General features: G+C 39.9%; 1 protein-coding gene across 2 annotated transcripts in view; it reads right to left on the reverse strand.

Annotated features, from left to right (window-relative positions):
* WDPCP (WD repeat containing planar cell polarity effector) overlaps window positions 1-14,983 on the reverse strand; it is a 148,202-nt gene that overhangs the window by 54,797 nt on the left and 78,422 nt on the right. For both annotated transcript variants that reach the window (XM_054290333.1, XM_054290332.1), the window contains 2 exons: window positions 13,520-13,708; window positions 10,906-11,029 (listed from right to left, as the gene is read on the reverse strand). In XM_054290333.1, coding sequence (XP_054146308.1) covers window positions 10,906-11,029; window positions 13,520-13,708 — 313 coding nt within the window. The remainder of the gene's footprint in view (window positions 1-10,905; window positions 11,030-13,519; window positions 13,709-14,983) is intronic.

Here is a 14,983-nt window from a genome sequence, read left to right on the forward strand (position 1 = left end):
CCCTAAGTAGTCTCCCAGTCTCCAACAATTTGTGGTTCAGGGATTTGCTGAGCCAGAGGTGGTTTCCAGGCTGGTGTTCCTCTTCTCTGAACCTTGCCTTTGAACTCACATACAATTTTAGCATCCACAACATCCTGTGGTAAGGAGGTTCATATTTTAATTATATGTTATGTGAAGAATCACTATATTTTGAAACAGCCACGTGTTAGCTTTGCTTGATGACCTCTATTTTTTGTATTAGAAGAAGCAGTGAGCAGTCATTTACTGTGCTCTTTCTCCCTAACACTCACAATTTAATAGATCTCTATCTCTGCTGCTCCTCTTTAGGTCAAGGAGTTCTAGTCTATTTAGCCATTCCTTTCACTAAAGCTGTTTCACGCCTTTAATCATCCTTGCTGCCCTTCCTAAACCTGAGTTCTACTATATCCTTTTACAGATTGCGGGACTCCAAAACTACACACAAAATTCAGGTGTACTGAAGTTCACTGTTTTCTTTTCTAGTTCTTTTCTAAGAATTCCTAGTTTGCAATGTGTTTTTTGTACTTTAGCTGAGCACTGAACTGTTTTATAGCAGTAGAGTTATAGGACCAAATTCTTCTTCCAGAATAATGTTGAGCTCAGATTGCATCAGGTTACACATGAAGTTTGGAGTCACACACCACTGTGTACAAGCGCTTCACTTTGAATTTATTTACATTTAATTTTACCTTCAATTTTGACACTCTGTCATTGCATCCTGCGAAGCCCTTCTGCTGCTCTTCACAGCAGGTCCTATCTTTACTAGAGTTAATAATTTAGTGGCATTAGCAAATGCTGGCAGCTCACCGTCTGCTCCTTTGCCAGGTTACTTACAAGAACAGATCTGCTATACTTATAATTTCCATTGGTGACCTCCATGACGACTGACCATTTACTCTTACTCTCTTTCTTACCTTTTAATTAATTACTTATCTCTGAAAGGGAAGCTTTCCTCTAAGCTTAGTTTCTTTAAGACATATTGGTGAGAGACCTTCCAAAAAGGTCTTCAATGGCCAAACTTTCATCAGTAGCAGCTGGATACCCATTACTCACATGATTGCTGACATCAAAGAAGTTGAGTTTTGAGATGTGACTTGCCTTTACAGAAATCCTGCTGACTCTCCCCCAATATGTTATTTGTCTGTATGTTCACACATTTTTAAAACACAGTTTCTACTAATTTCACTGGCACAGAGGCTGGACTTACAGGGCATAGTTCTCCAAGGTCCCTCCAGATCGTTTTAAAAACTAACTTTATATTTTCCCTGTTTTTGTCCTCAAGTGCTAAGGTCATTCTAAATGTGAGGTTACACACCACAGTATTTCAGATGTTTTATCCTTTATTAGCTTTAGAAATTCTGAATTAATTTTACCTAGTGCTGGTCATATATTACTATTTATCTATTTCTAGTTGATACTTCAACACTTACCAGTGTAAACCAAGAAACATCCCTATTCCCTCCTATCTCGGCCAACTGGTCAAAAGGAGATTTTTAAAGAGATCTACATGCCTGTCTGCTTTTTTGTATATTTTTGTAAAACTTTCTTGAAATATTTTTTTAGTCTATGTGCCTCTCATTCTATTACAGAAACTATCTGGGCATCTAAGATCTTTCTGTTAACTGGCCAGTAATAATGTGATACAGGAGCTAGACATTTACAGTGCAAATCATTCCATTTATCTTCAAACAGCTTACCTTTACATGGCTAATTTAAGCTAATTAGGTAGGCTCCTTTTGTAGTTAATTGATAGGGATAGGCACTGACATTTGACTCTTCATGCTTATCTGAGATATCTCCCTTCAATGGGATTACTCATCCTTTGGGTGCCCATGTCTTTATCCTAACTACAGAGGAAGCCCAGATGAGCATGTAGGACACATAAATTCTACATTATTAAGGCATGAGAGGTGCACCCCCAAGACACTATATCCATTTATTGGACAAATGACTTCTGCTGACTTTTTTATAAATTTTCCTTTTGGTGTTCTTTCCTTCACAAGCTCTTGGGTTTTGAAGAACCATAAAAGGCAGATCTGCATTTGAAGACAGAAAGCCTAGGGCTGCCTGACTATTCAGTTAGCTCTTCCTGCAGGGCACTGGATGGAAATGGGAGAAAAGTCAGAAAAAAATCTGAGGGAGGGAGAGAAAACTCTGATGTGATGAGCTCAGTTCACAACAGAATATGGCCAGATGGTCCACATACAGTAAAGGGAAGTGAAATGGTGGGGCTCAGGAAGACTTTGAAGATGAATGGAGAAAAAGTGTCTTGGTAGAGAGATGAGACATGAACCGATCTGGAAAAACTTCAAAGAAAAAAATAAATCTTAAATTCAGTTCTTGATCAGGGCCTCAAATTAGAGATTTTTGAGTGTCACTCTAAAAGAAGATGCTATTAGGGACTAGGTGGAGTTGATGGAGAGGGAGAAACTGAAGACCTGGGAAGGCTTACAACAGCTGCTCAAGGATGGAGATATGTTGCTAAGAACTAATTCTTGAGAGGTTTGTCCAAGAATATATTTGCATTGTTTCTGCAGTCAGTGTATGCCCAAAGCCCTCAAGATTTCAGGGAAATTGCACAGCTAGTACAGCAGGAAAAAGCCACCTTACGAGGGCAGATTATCAGTTACACAACACAACAGTGGTCTCATTGTGGGCTCAGCTTCTGAAAGTAGCAATATCAAAGTCAGATTAACCAGCATGTGGGAATAGATTTGGCACAAACAATATTGGTCCAGTGTAGCTATTTTGTGTTCCTTTTTTCTAGCGCCGTCCCATGGGTGGGGACGTAGCAGAGAACTGGATGACTTCTGCACTCTGGGCCACCAAACTGCATCTGCTGCTGGCTGTGCACACTGGCTCCAGATTACAGCAGCTCTGGGGCTGCTCTAAGTGTGTCTAAGGGGCCATTCTTCCTATCCTCCAAGCCACGTCTCTCCCATTAGGTTGAACAGCAAATCTTGCCCAAATCTCTGACAGCAATTTGTCATGGTTTATCCTCATGGCATTTTGTTCTCAAGCAATTATGTCATGTAATTCGTTGTCCCCCCACCCCAATATTTTGCTCATGATTTCTTACATTGTAATCATTGCCAGAGAATTAAATCCTAGAGACATTCCTGTAGCATCAAAGTATCTGACTGAAATTGAAAACTGTGTTGGGACTGGTTTAAGAAAAGAAATCATTAACAACATAGGACTGAAGCAAAGACAGTCTAAACTTTTTATGAGATCTTTAACCTCTTTAACTGCAAAAATAACGTAGTTCCATTAAATAGGTGCCTTTATTTCTTGTTTCTGAAACAGGTCAAGAAGCATGACCAGGGGAATCTTTTCATGTGTAGTTCCATCACAGCAATATAAATTCTCATTTATCAGTGCTGTGGTAATATGAAAACCTTTGGTTTTGATCGTTTTTCAAAAGATGACAAAAAAATGACTCTTCAAAGTCTTCTCCAGAAGGTGCTACTTTAGTGAAAATATTACTACTGAACTTTCTCCCATAGAGATGAATTCTGTTCATGTGGCCACCATAGAGAACCTGACTGCCATCAATGATCATTTTATCTGAAGGTATAATTTAATGCCTAATAGGTTGCCTTATGAATATAAAAGACATTCTTAGTCCTCAACCATGTCATCATTAATGTTTATACATATTTTGTGACACACTATGTACCAATGTAATTATCATTCTACTTCTAGGGTGCTCTTAAAAAGGATCATAAAAGCTCTTTGCTCACTCTGTCTCTCAGTTCCATACAGTTGGCAGCAGATGGGATTGAGAACTATTCCTGTGAAGCTGAGGCATTTTTTTCACCTTTGATTTAGGGTCCTATTTAGGATAGAAATACTCACAGTGAATATCTACTTTGGAAATTGCAGTGTAGTGATACAGGAACCTGCTTACCAAGGGGTAGTTAGTACTGCATTAGTGATATACCTGCAGGGCAAAAGAGCTTTATTTTAGCTTTTCAAAGGCTGTCTTGGACTTAAGTGATAACTGTCTGTGTCCAGGCATCATGTCTAGTATAGAAGTGCACTTCAGAACTCTTGAATAGTAAAGTGATTCATAAAGATCAGTGGTGGCTGGAAGCAGGTCTCCCCTGATGCTAATGACCACTTACCTTCTTATTTTCTTTAAGAATGTTTATTTACAAAGGAGCCCTATCAAGTCCTGTGGCAAAGTCATAGCACTTGATGAATGTTCTGCTCAATATGAAGATAATTTTTTGCATTTACCCAATAGCATCTTACTGCGAAGAGTAAAACACTTCTGAGATTTGTGAAGGAGTGAAAACAGCAAAAGTAAAAACATGGTGGAGGTTCTCAGTTTTGGATTCATACAAAGGAGAATCTTTCATGAATCCATCCAAAATTCTACCAGGGAATGTGATCAGAGTTGCACCTTTCTCTTGAGAGATGAAAAAGCATTATGTTGTTCTTTACAACAAAGCTTTGCTTTGTAGTTAAACATATTTGTACTATGGGGGAAAAAACCAAATTACATTCTCTTAATGAAATTATCAGATTTAAAGGTGCAAGTGGTTTTGAATCTTAGTATTTTTCCATGTAGGAAAAAAAAAAGAAAAACAATCCTTAAACTGGGTATTCACAAACACAAAACAAAATTACAAAGGAGGAAAGGGCACAGCAGAACCGCAGAACTGTGGCTGGATCTTAATTCTGCAACTCCTGAACTACATTTCAGACTTTACTTTCTAGCCCTGCTTTCTCACTCAAAAAATGGAACACAACAGAGCAGGCGGGTGCTTGTGCCAGTGTGTCCATGTCAAACAAACAAGATAATTTCATGCATTAGAAAATATGACAAGCACAATTTACAAATGCTTGATCAGAGTGAAGCTAAGCCATGAGTCAGCGATGCCGCAGTTAACGAGTGAAAAATGGTTCCGTCCCATTCCGTGTTCCCTGCACGGCTGCACAAGGCTGTGAGACAGAGGCAGGAGGTGCTGCAGCCACTCCCCCAGCACACAAATACACCTAGCAAAAGGGTGGGGGCAAAAAGGGAGGTTACAGCTCCCCAAGGCTTCCCAATAAATCCACCTCTGCTCAACATTTTACATAATGATATAATGCATTATATTATTATAAGCAGTGACATCATAATGAAATACCAGAGTGCTACTGAAGTGGCAAGGAACACCTAAGATACATTTCTGTACTTGTAATTCAGTTCCTGTATTTTTTAATTATAGATAAGGATTTAGAGGTAAAATAATTATTCATTCCATAAATACTGTTGTAATGGATCCCTGGCATATAATTAAGAGGCCTTTAATTTTAATTTTGTATACTGAATGCTTGTTTTTGGAGATATTCCATATTTTACATTCAGGGCCTCCAAAGCTCTAAGCTTCTATTTTAGTGGAAGCTGAAGATGATGTGTGGTTTGCAAATTGAAGAATTTAGCTTTTATAATGATGGATACAAATAACATGGCTGAATCCAAAATATTGCAAAGAATTTTCCTTCCTTCTTATTGCAATCTGCTTCAATTGTGCTGTCAGTGTTCCTTTGCCCATCTCAGCTTGGACGGATCATCTTCTTTCTAAAGTGCCTTCATGTCTAAAAAGGGAATCTCCCATCACTGCATTCAGCATTTTCTAGAAACTGACCTCCTTGACGGCAGAAAAATAGATACACTATAATCTCCCTAAAACTGTGAAAATGGATGTCCCCAGTTATTTTCAACTGAACATTTTCGCCTACAGTAAAGAGTAAAATCACTGGCACATGGTTTTTATGAGGTGAGGATAGCCCTTCTGGAAAGGTAACTGTGTTTCTCAGTTCTAGTAAACACAGACACATCTTTAAGAGTACAACAGTAAATGGAACTTTTTTGGCAGACTCAGCAGGCAGGTCAAAGACTGTCTCAGCATGTAGAATGAATTAATATTTCTCTCCCATGAGCTGGTCCTTCTGAAAAGGCTTAAGGCAGATTGGTGGGGTATTCAAAGGAAAGCTAGAGAGTGGGGTAAAACCTTTTGTTTATATGAACATTTTTCAGATTTAGATCTTGAAATATTTAAGCATTTTAATGTTTTAATCTTGTATGAAAAACTCCACCTTTCCCTGTCCTCCCTGATATGTCTGGTCTCCTCCACAGCCCACCACACACATCCTAAGCTGTCTTCTCCCATTTGGCTCTGTGCTGCCATTCTGCCCTTCTTGCAGGACACTGTACATACCCACACCTGCCTTCAGACTTTTGCCCCCAACACTTTGTCTTTTACTCATGCTCCTAACCCCACTTCTCTGACTCTTCCTACCAGACATCTGAGCTCCTCTCCTTAGTACTGTCTTCTAGGTTTAACTTATGTGAATCTGCTGCTTGCTCTTTCTGAAGCCCAAATGAACTGCAGAGGGCCTACTCCATGCCAAGAAATACTTTTTGAATATCAGCCACAATTTTACTGCACATAGTTTAGAAAGCACTATGCTTCCTCCATTTGCTGCACTAGGGTACAAAATTACCACTTTGCTTTAGTCTCCTCACACTCACAAGAGAGTAACAAATGGCCTCTAATGCTGCATCAAGTTTACAGTCTCCGTTTACAGGGTTTCTGCATCCAAGTCTTCTGGTTTGGTCATACAGACACATCCGTTGTGATGAAAAAAATCACTCTGAAGAGATACATTAGCTATTTGTAATTAGCCTGCAAGTATTCAGTGCTAAATGAAAACTGGTAAAAAAGTGAATAAATCAAATAATAGAATCATAGAAACATCTAATATCCTGAGTTAGAAGGGACCCACAAGGATCATGAAAGTCCAGCTCCTGGCCCTGCACAGGTCAGCTCCAATAATCACATCCTAAGCCTGCAAACACTGTCCAAACCCTCCTTGAGCTCTGTCTTGGTGCTATGACCACTGCCTGGGGAGCCCTGTTCCAGTGTAAAAGCATTCTCTGGGTGAAAAACCTCTTCCTAATATTCAACCTAACCCTCTCCCAGCACAGCTTCAGGCCTTTCCCATAGGTCCGATCACCAGAGCGAAGAGATCAGTGCCTGCCTCTCCACTTCCCCTCATGAGAATGCTGACCACAATGTGGTCTTCCCTTGGTTTCCTCTTCTCCAGGCTGAATGAACCAAGTGACCTTCTGTCTGCCAGGGCACTGCTTTCCACCAACCAGGATCCCCAGGTCCCTTTCCATGGCACTGCTCTCCAGCCTCCCATTCCCCAGGCTGTACATCCAGGGCTGCTCCATCCCAGGTGCAGAATTTGCCACTTGCCCTTGTTAAACTTCATATGGTTGGTGATTGCCCAGTCCTCTCATTTGCTGAGCTCTCTCTGCAGCATCTCCCTGACTTGGAGGGAGCCAACAGCTCCTCTCCCTTGTGTATTGTCTGTGAACTGGCTCAGTGCCCCCCCAGTCCTGTGTCCAGGCCATTTATGGAGATGTTGAGGAGCACAGGGCCAAGGATGGAGCCCTGCAGAGCCCCAGTAGTGACAGGTCCCCCCCCCCCCAGTCTGATGTGACCCCATTCACTGTAACCCTTTGTGCCCCAGCTGTGAGCTCATCCATCCCAGGACATCCCAGGATGTGTTTATCCAGCTGAGGGATGAACATTTTGTCCAGAAGGATCCCATGACAGACAGTATCAGAAGCTTTACTGGAATCCAAAAACACAACAACAACTGGCTTCTCTTGAACAGCTGGGTGGGTTACCCTGCCATAAAAGGAAATCAGGTTTGATAAAAGCAGCACTCTCCTGTCATGAAGCTGTGCTGGCTGGGACTGAGGAGTGCTTTGTCCTTCAGGTGCTTTTCAATACCTCCCAGAATAATCTTCTCCATAATTTACCAGTCACTGAAGTGAATGTGACAGGCTTGAAGTTTCTAGGGTCATCTTTCTTGTCCTTCTTGACAATGTTTGCCAGCTTCTGGTTAGCTGTGGCCTCTCCAGATTCCCAAGCCAATTCACAAATCATGGAGACAGGCCTCGCAATGACATCAGCCAGCTCCTGGAGTGTCCTCAGATGGATCCCAGCAGGCCCCACAGCCTCATGGGGGTGCAGCTGGAGCACTGGAATGGTCCTCAGGGCTCAGTTCAGGGCACTGGGAGCCCCTTACCCCATCAGTGGTGTTGGAGACAGAGACAAAGAAAGCATTAAACAGCTTTGCTTTATGGCCCTGTTTGTGAGGTGACCATCCTCATCCTGTAACAGGCTGATGCTATCTCTGCACTGACTTTTGTTATTAATGCATTTTTTAAAAAATCCTGTTTTCATGGTCTCCCACAGCTCTGGGCAGCTTCAGTTCCAGTTGAGCTTTGGCCACACAAATTTTCTCCCTGCAGTGGTGAACAGCACCTGTGTATTCCTTCCATGTCACCTGACCTTGCTTTCCCAGACAAACAGGTAGTGGGAGAAACTCCCCATTTTCAGTGTCCTTATGGGCATAACATGGTGACCTAAGAAGGCAGGAGCATAATTCCCTTCTCACTTTTCTCCTGTTCTGAATCCACAGCTGTAAATCAGGCTGGCAGGAGTGCCTTGCCTTGCTAGTCTATCACAGACAGATGTAATAGCAGCAGCTGCAACTTCCATGTGTCTGAATTAGTGGGCACTGTGCCTCCCTATGATCCTCCTAGACATTGCATCATGCCTGGTTGGCATTCACTCACCATAAACTCATGGTTTACCATTCTCCAACAAATCTGTAGTTCTCTCTGCTTAGCCTACATTTAAATCATTCTAGTCACTTAAGAAAACATCTAAAAGGAAAAAAACACCAATTAAGGCACAGCCACTTTAATGCAATAATGATCAGCTCTGAACATCATTTCCTTGCTTTCTATCAGATAAATCTCCCATATTTGAACATTTAATTTTGTACTTAGATTATGTCTTCTGAGATAAGCTTTAAGCATTACCATCTGTTCTGCAGCAATCACATGATCCTATCACTTTGATTCGGTTGAATACAAATCCCTTTGAAAATAGGAAAACAGCAAAATAACAAATTTGTTCCAAAAACTGCCACAACCATAGATTGTTCAAAGGCTGTTTTACAGTGGGAGGTAAAAGACATGAGGAGACTCTCGTGCACACTTCCTGCTGTGCCCCATGCTGTCCAGGCAGCGTTCTGACACTGAAGGTTCTTGTTTTAGGAGGATTGAGTCAGTGTTTCAGCTGCAGCCTCAAGGGCTGGCAGCTCAGCCAGGGCCCCATGCCTCTGCATGCCTGCTAGCACTTGGAAGCAAAGCCTGAGTCAGAGGGAACACACCTTTCTCTTGCAGATGTAAGAGCACTAGAGTTACACCTCTCAGCAATCTCTGAGGCATTTTTCCTGCATCTGTCCTCTGCAGGCAACTGGCCCACGGCCATGACAAGTTGGCCACTGCCACAACAGCATCTTCCCTGCTGGTTTCTAGGAGAAAGGCAATAACAGAGTTTGCACCCACTGTTGTGGCCATGTGTGTTAAAAAAAACTCCAGTGAAAGACTGGCACATATTATGCAAATATTGGATCATTCTTCCACAAGGAATAATTTCCCCACTGGAATGGACCTGTTCACTGAGAAGATGATCCTCTTCAGACACAAAATGTAGAAGACAATATTGAATACTTGTCTTCTAGATCTGGAAAAAAGCACATTCTATGCTATCAAAGTAACTCTTGCTTTGCCCATGCAGACAATGTATATACAGTCTGGATGAATCACTGCAAAAGAGTGCATTGTCAGTCTTTGCACTATGTCCATCTACACTTCTTCTTGTTTGTAACAAGATGTTACAAACATTGTATTATTCAGAAGGCAACTTCTTCTTATTTTATCCACTGGATAATTCCCAGAGGGAATATCACAGCTATATTTGTGAACAGGTTGAACGGCTGCATATCAATGTTTATAATGGGTTGAAAAAAATACAACAAAAAAGCAATGTATAAATTCTTACTGAATTTGTTATTATTTCTCATCTAATATCAGAGCAGCTTCCTTGTGAAGACAAGGTGAGGAAGTTGGGGCCGCTCAGTCTGGAGAAGGGAAGGTTGTGTGAAGACCCCATAGCAACCTGCCAGTATCTGAAGGAGCCCACATGGAAGTGAGAGGGACTCTGTCAGGAACTGCAGTGGTCAGACAAGGAGTAATGGCTACGAAGTGAAAGAGGGGAAATTTAGTGTGGATATATGGAAGAAATTCTTTACTGTGAAGGTGATAAGGCATTGGCACAGGTTGCCCAGAGAAGTTGTGAATGCCTTGTCTCTGGAAATGTTCAAAACCAGGTTGGATGGAGCTGTGAACAACCTGGTCTGGTGGAAGGTGTCCCTGCCCATGGTGGCTCGGTTGTAACAAGATGATCTTTATGGTCCCTTCCAACCCAAACCATTCTATGAGTCTATACAATTTACAGACAAATTCAACACTGCATTTTCTGCTCTTATTTTAATGGCATTGAAAATTACTGGAACCTGAATTTACATATGAGAATTTTAAAAGTGAGATTAACAAAATGTTCATATTTCAGTCGTGCGAAGACAAAAATGTCCTGGACTGTGTTTGTGTTCTAGCATCTTTCTAAACTCAGTGTTTTCTCCAAGTTTCTAAGTTCTTTCTATAACTAATCTGCAAGCAGTTGATGAATATTAATCTCTCAGAAGCAGGGTATCTTTTTTTCTATCAAGCTAAATGGGAAAGGGTGATTCATTTTAAGTGTATTGATGACAGAAGAGCTCTGAATAGCACTTTATCTGCATTACTCTATTTGAAAGGAACAAAGTGCAAGTTAAACAAACATTAACAACTAATGCATTTTTTTCAGGGGTGATCCTCTTAGAAAATGTTAACCACATTAAAGCAGGTAGTTATTGAAATATGCAATTAATTTTAAGTTTATAGAAACTGAAACTGTCACTCACCTGAGCAGGTGGTGGAAGAACCTTCTTGCATATCTGCTGATGGGGTCCCTGTACTCCAGCACAGTTCTATCCAAGAGAGGTTTTGTTGGAGCATAAAAGGTTCCAAGGCTTGCCTCAAGCTGTGCTGTGGAATTCAAACACAGCAGCAATGAAACAAGTGAATTAGTTTCAATTACAACAGGTTGCTCATGTTTGCAGTCAGTCAAATTCATCAAACAGTGATGAAATGTGATGTTGTTGAGGGACAGATGAAATTAAAATATGACAGATTGTACAAACAGAAATGTGCATATAAACTTTGGCTTGCAGGCATAGCTGACAATGACTTTGAGCAACAAAAGCTATCAAAAGGATAAAGAAGTCTATAACACATCAAGTTCTCACCAGCAGCCTACAACTAAAAGTGACTCATGAGACTAATACAGTGTGAACAAGATTGTCCAGTAGAGATCAACTCTCAATTAGCTCAAATAGTCTTTGTCCTCTTAGGCAAACAACAAGGGAGTTCAGTTTTTCAGGGATTATTGTGTTAGGTCAGCGGGTAACAGAACCCTCTTTGTGATGGCCTTGAGGTCTAAGGAACCTCCTTTGGCCCACAGCTCTTTAAAAATTTTAAATAAAAGGGTCTAGAAACCCTAAGGGTTTGACAGCATGTAGTGGTGGGAAACAGGATAACCTCCCATGTAATCAATAAAATAAAGCTCTTTTGTTACACAAGTTCTCTCTTCTTTAAATACTTTCTGACTGCTGTACTCCACAGCTCAAGCTCTTAGGCATTTTTCTACACATTTTTAATACAACATTATAAACAATACAAGTAAACATACAGTATACTTAGGTGTTCCATACACTTAGCTGAAAGGAAAAGAAATTATCAATAATATTTATGCTCTTTGACTTTTGCTGCAGAGTCAACAATGTAGTACAAGGCCTTATAGGCAGAAAAAGGAGGACTTGCTATATAAGTATTTGCTGTATTTGTATTTATGTTGCTCTACAAGCATAATACAACCTGTTGTCTCATAAGGCAGACAGAATCTCATTGATTTGCCATTATTAATGTTTGTTTGAACTAGGCATTTCTGTATTTAGTGACAATTACTCTTTACTTCCAAACATCGTTACATTTGATTTTATTAGGCTTGATAGTAGTAAATGTGCTAATAGTACGGTGTTAGTTACACAGGCAAACTGTTAGTAAATTAGTTTTGTGTTATCTCCAATCTAGATTGTAAGATAAGTCGAACTTTAAAGGTATTTTCTTTCAAAGCAGCAGTCAATTTAGATTAAAATAGAAAAACAAGCCATACTCCCTTGCCATTGCTGTTTTGTTGACAGCATGTTTTGAACTTCTGAAATATTTCAGCTGACATGGAATATGAGTGACTACTGGCACAGTTATACATTCATTAAATAGCCCAGCTTGATGTTGAAGGCAGGATAAAGATCTCAAAGATAACTGCCCCATCACTATAAATAAAAGGTCCCACTGGGTTTTGTTAATAAAAAAGAAAACAAATTACCATGCCAAAGTTGTTAGATTTAGATAGAATAACTCCTGGATGGAATAAAATTCCTTCCTCTGTAAACAGTGTTAGGGAGCTGCATGGGGGAAACACACAGACATCTGTTTATAATGTACATATTTTTAGAAGAGTATCATAGCCAGCCCTTTTCACAGGTCCTTTTCAAAGCATGTTTTATTTAGAGTTTATATGTTTGCAACACAGAGATTTTTTTAATCAGATCCCACAAAATGGGCTAGCTGATGGTTTGGCAGCAATGTAGGACACCTTGGAGGTTTTCTATCATCAAACACACCAGCATCCTGAGTATTTTCTCTTCCCACAAAAGATGCCTGGTCTCCAGCTGTCTGCCTGCTAGACTGAAGGATAACACCTTCTCTAAATCAAGGCACTTCAAATCTTGAAGTCTATTGAGTTTCAAGATAGCAAATCAAGAGGAAGGCACCACACCAGGCTTTAGCAGAGACAGGGCTAAACTTAAAATTCATAATTTCTTCTGAGGGACCCCAGCTACTACTGCAGGGGGCTAGATTACAGTGAGGACAAATGCTTTAATCCTAAAGGAGGCAGCAGAGGATAGTGTATTCAAGGCCTTTGCATCTTGTAATGAAAGAATGACCCTTTGAAAGTACCTTAAAAAACATACTAAAATCTCTTGTCCCCATTTCAGGAAAATATCTCTCTATAAGTTGGTACTGTCTCAGCATGAATATAACACAAATATTTCAATCCTGTATTAACTAACCTTTGTCTGTAGCATAAGCTAAATTTATAGAATGTAATGAAGTTACAGAATATAATGCTAGTGCTATATATATTAAGTAATGCCTATAGCATATATATATTATAATGTGCATTATTTTAGTGTCACTATTGATACAAACTAAAATGTAGTCAATGCATTGGTCCAGATTTTATTGAAATTACTTGTCTACAATGACATGTGATTATGAGGCACCATAATTGGGCTGACTGTCTGGAGTCTCACTACTGTCTTCTTTATACAGTCAATAACTACATAGTCATAATCCACACATGAATTACCAAGACACCACAGAAATCCATTAGAAATATAAACAGTCTCTTACCTTCTCTGGCTGGTGTAAGCTTTTGTTTAAGGAGGTGGTTGCAAATGGCACTCAGGCAGATAAAGCACCGCTGCCCCATCGTGTTCCAGTTCATGGTGCTCAGGACATTAACTGCCTCCTGTATCTCATCATAACGAATGTACTGGTGGATGATTTCCTCAAGGCCCAGTTGTCCCCTTGTGAGCACACCTTTGACAAGAAATATTACAACCAGAGATAATGGGTTCATACTTTTATACAGAGTATGTAAACCAGTAGCTGACTCCTTTTCAGCACAGTTAAAAATAGTTGCCGTCATTTAAAATTAAGTTGATGGGTTTCAGTATTAAATTTTTTATAAGGGATAGCACCTTAATATATTGGTATACTTAGACTGAGGGTGCTGGACAGCAGATAAAAATCATCAATTGATGATTTTTTCAATGAACTTCACACATGGATATTGAATGAATATAGCCAAAAGTCACTGGTGACAACATTATGTAATTAAATTTGGTTTAGACAAGGTAGAATAACTTTATTTGGAGTTTATCATTATTGCAAGGCAGGTAATAAATTAACTTTCACAGCATCTCCTTCCTGTAGGGAAATAGTGCTGGACAACACTAAACCCCAGCATTTGTCTCACACAGATGTATCTTTGCATACAATTGTAGAGCAGCTCCAAAGCAACTCTTACTCAATGACTCTCCATATTGCAACTGCTCTGGAATGTCCTTCTAGTTTGGCAATATTCTCTAAGTAGAGCTTTTTTTTCTGAGGGGATACCACGGAAGTTATCATCATCTAGATACTACAGACCTTTGAATTACAGTTGCACATGAAACCAAGAACAGGTTGCCACACAGATGTTTCTTGACTTGCAGATCTCAGCTTCCAAAGAGAAAACCTTTCTTTAATGATGCTTAAAAAATTAAGTACTTCTCTGTTGCTAAATGTGAGTCTGTAAGGTTTTTCCCCAAAAACATCACTTCTGTATATGCAAGTTCTCTGCAGTTTAATTCTCCTCAAGCTGTATTCAGATGTTTTTCTCCCCTTTTTTCACCTTGCTTCTTATTTCACATATTCACAAACAGTTATGAACGTTCTGTGAAGTATGTTTTCTAAATAACAGGTCTGCTCTTCTCTGTTACCAGGCCTTGTTTACCCCAGCCAGTCCTATGTAGTTCACTTTATTTTTGCATATATTAAAGCCTATGGACATTATGCTGAGCAACAGCCTTGTTTAACTTGTTAATATCTAATAGTTATGGCAGATTTCATTCTTCCTAAATGTTTAGTGTTTTTAAAGTATTACAGCAGCTGAGCAATCTCCACATGAACCTCTCAGTGAAGATGAAAATACTTATTTTCATGTTAATTAAATACAATACTATATTTAAAATGCCTTTAGAGGCCAGCAATGCTAAACCACTGGCACCAGCACCACATTTGGCATTATCCAAGATCTGGGTTGGCATCAAT

Source organism: Melozone crissalis, unplaced genomic scaffold, assembly GCF_028551555.1.
Source record: "Melozone crissalis strain CALT ecotype California unplaced genomic scaffold, PUWL_Pcris_2 ptg000081l_1, whole genome shotgun sequence".
NCBI classification, from domain to species: domain Eukaryota; kingdom Metazoa; phylum Chordata; class Aves; order Passeriformes; family Passerellidae; genus Melozone; species Melozone crissalis.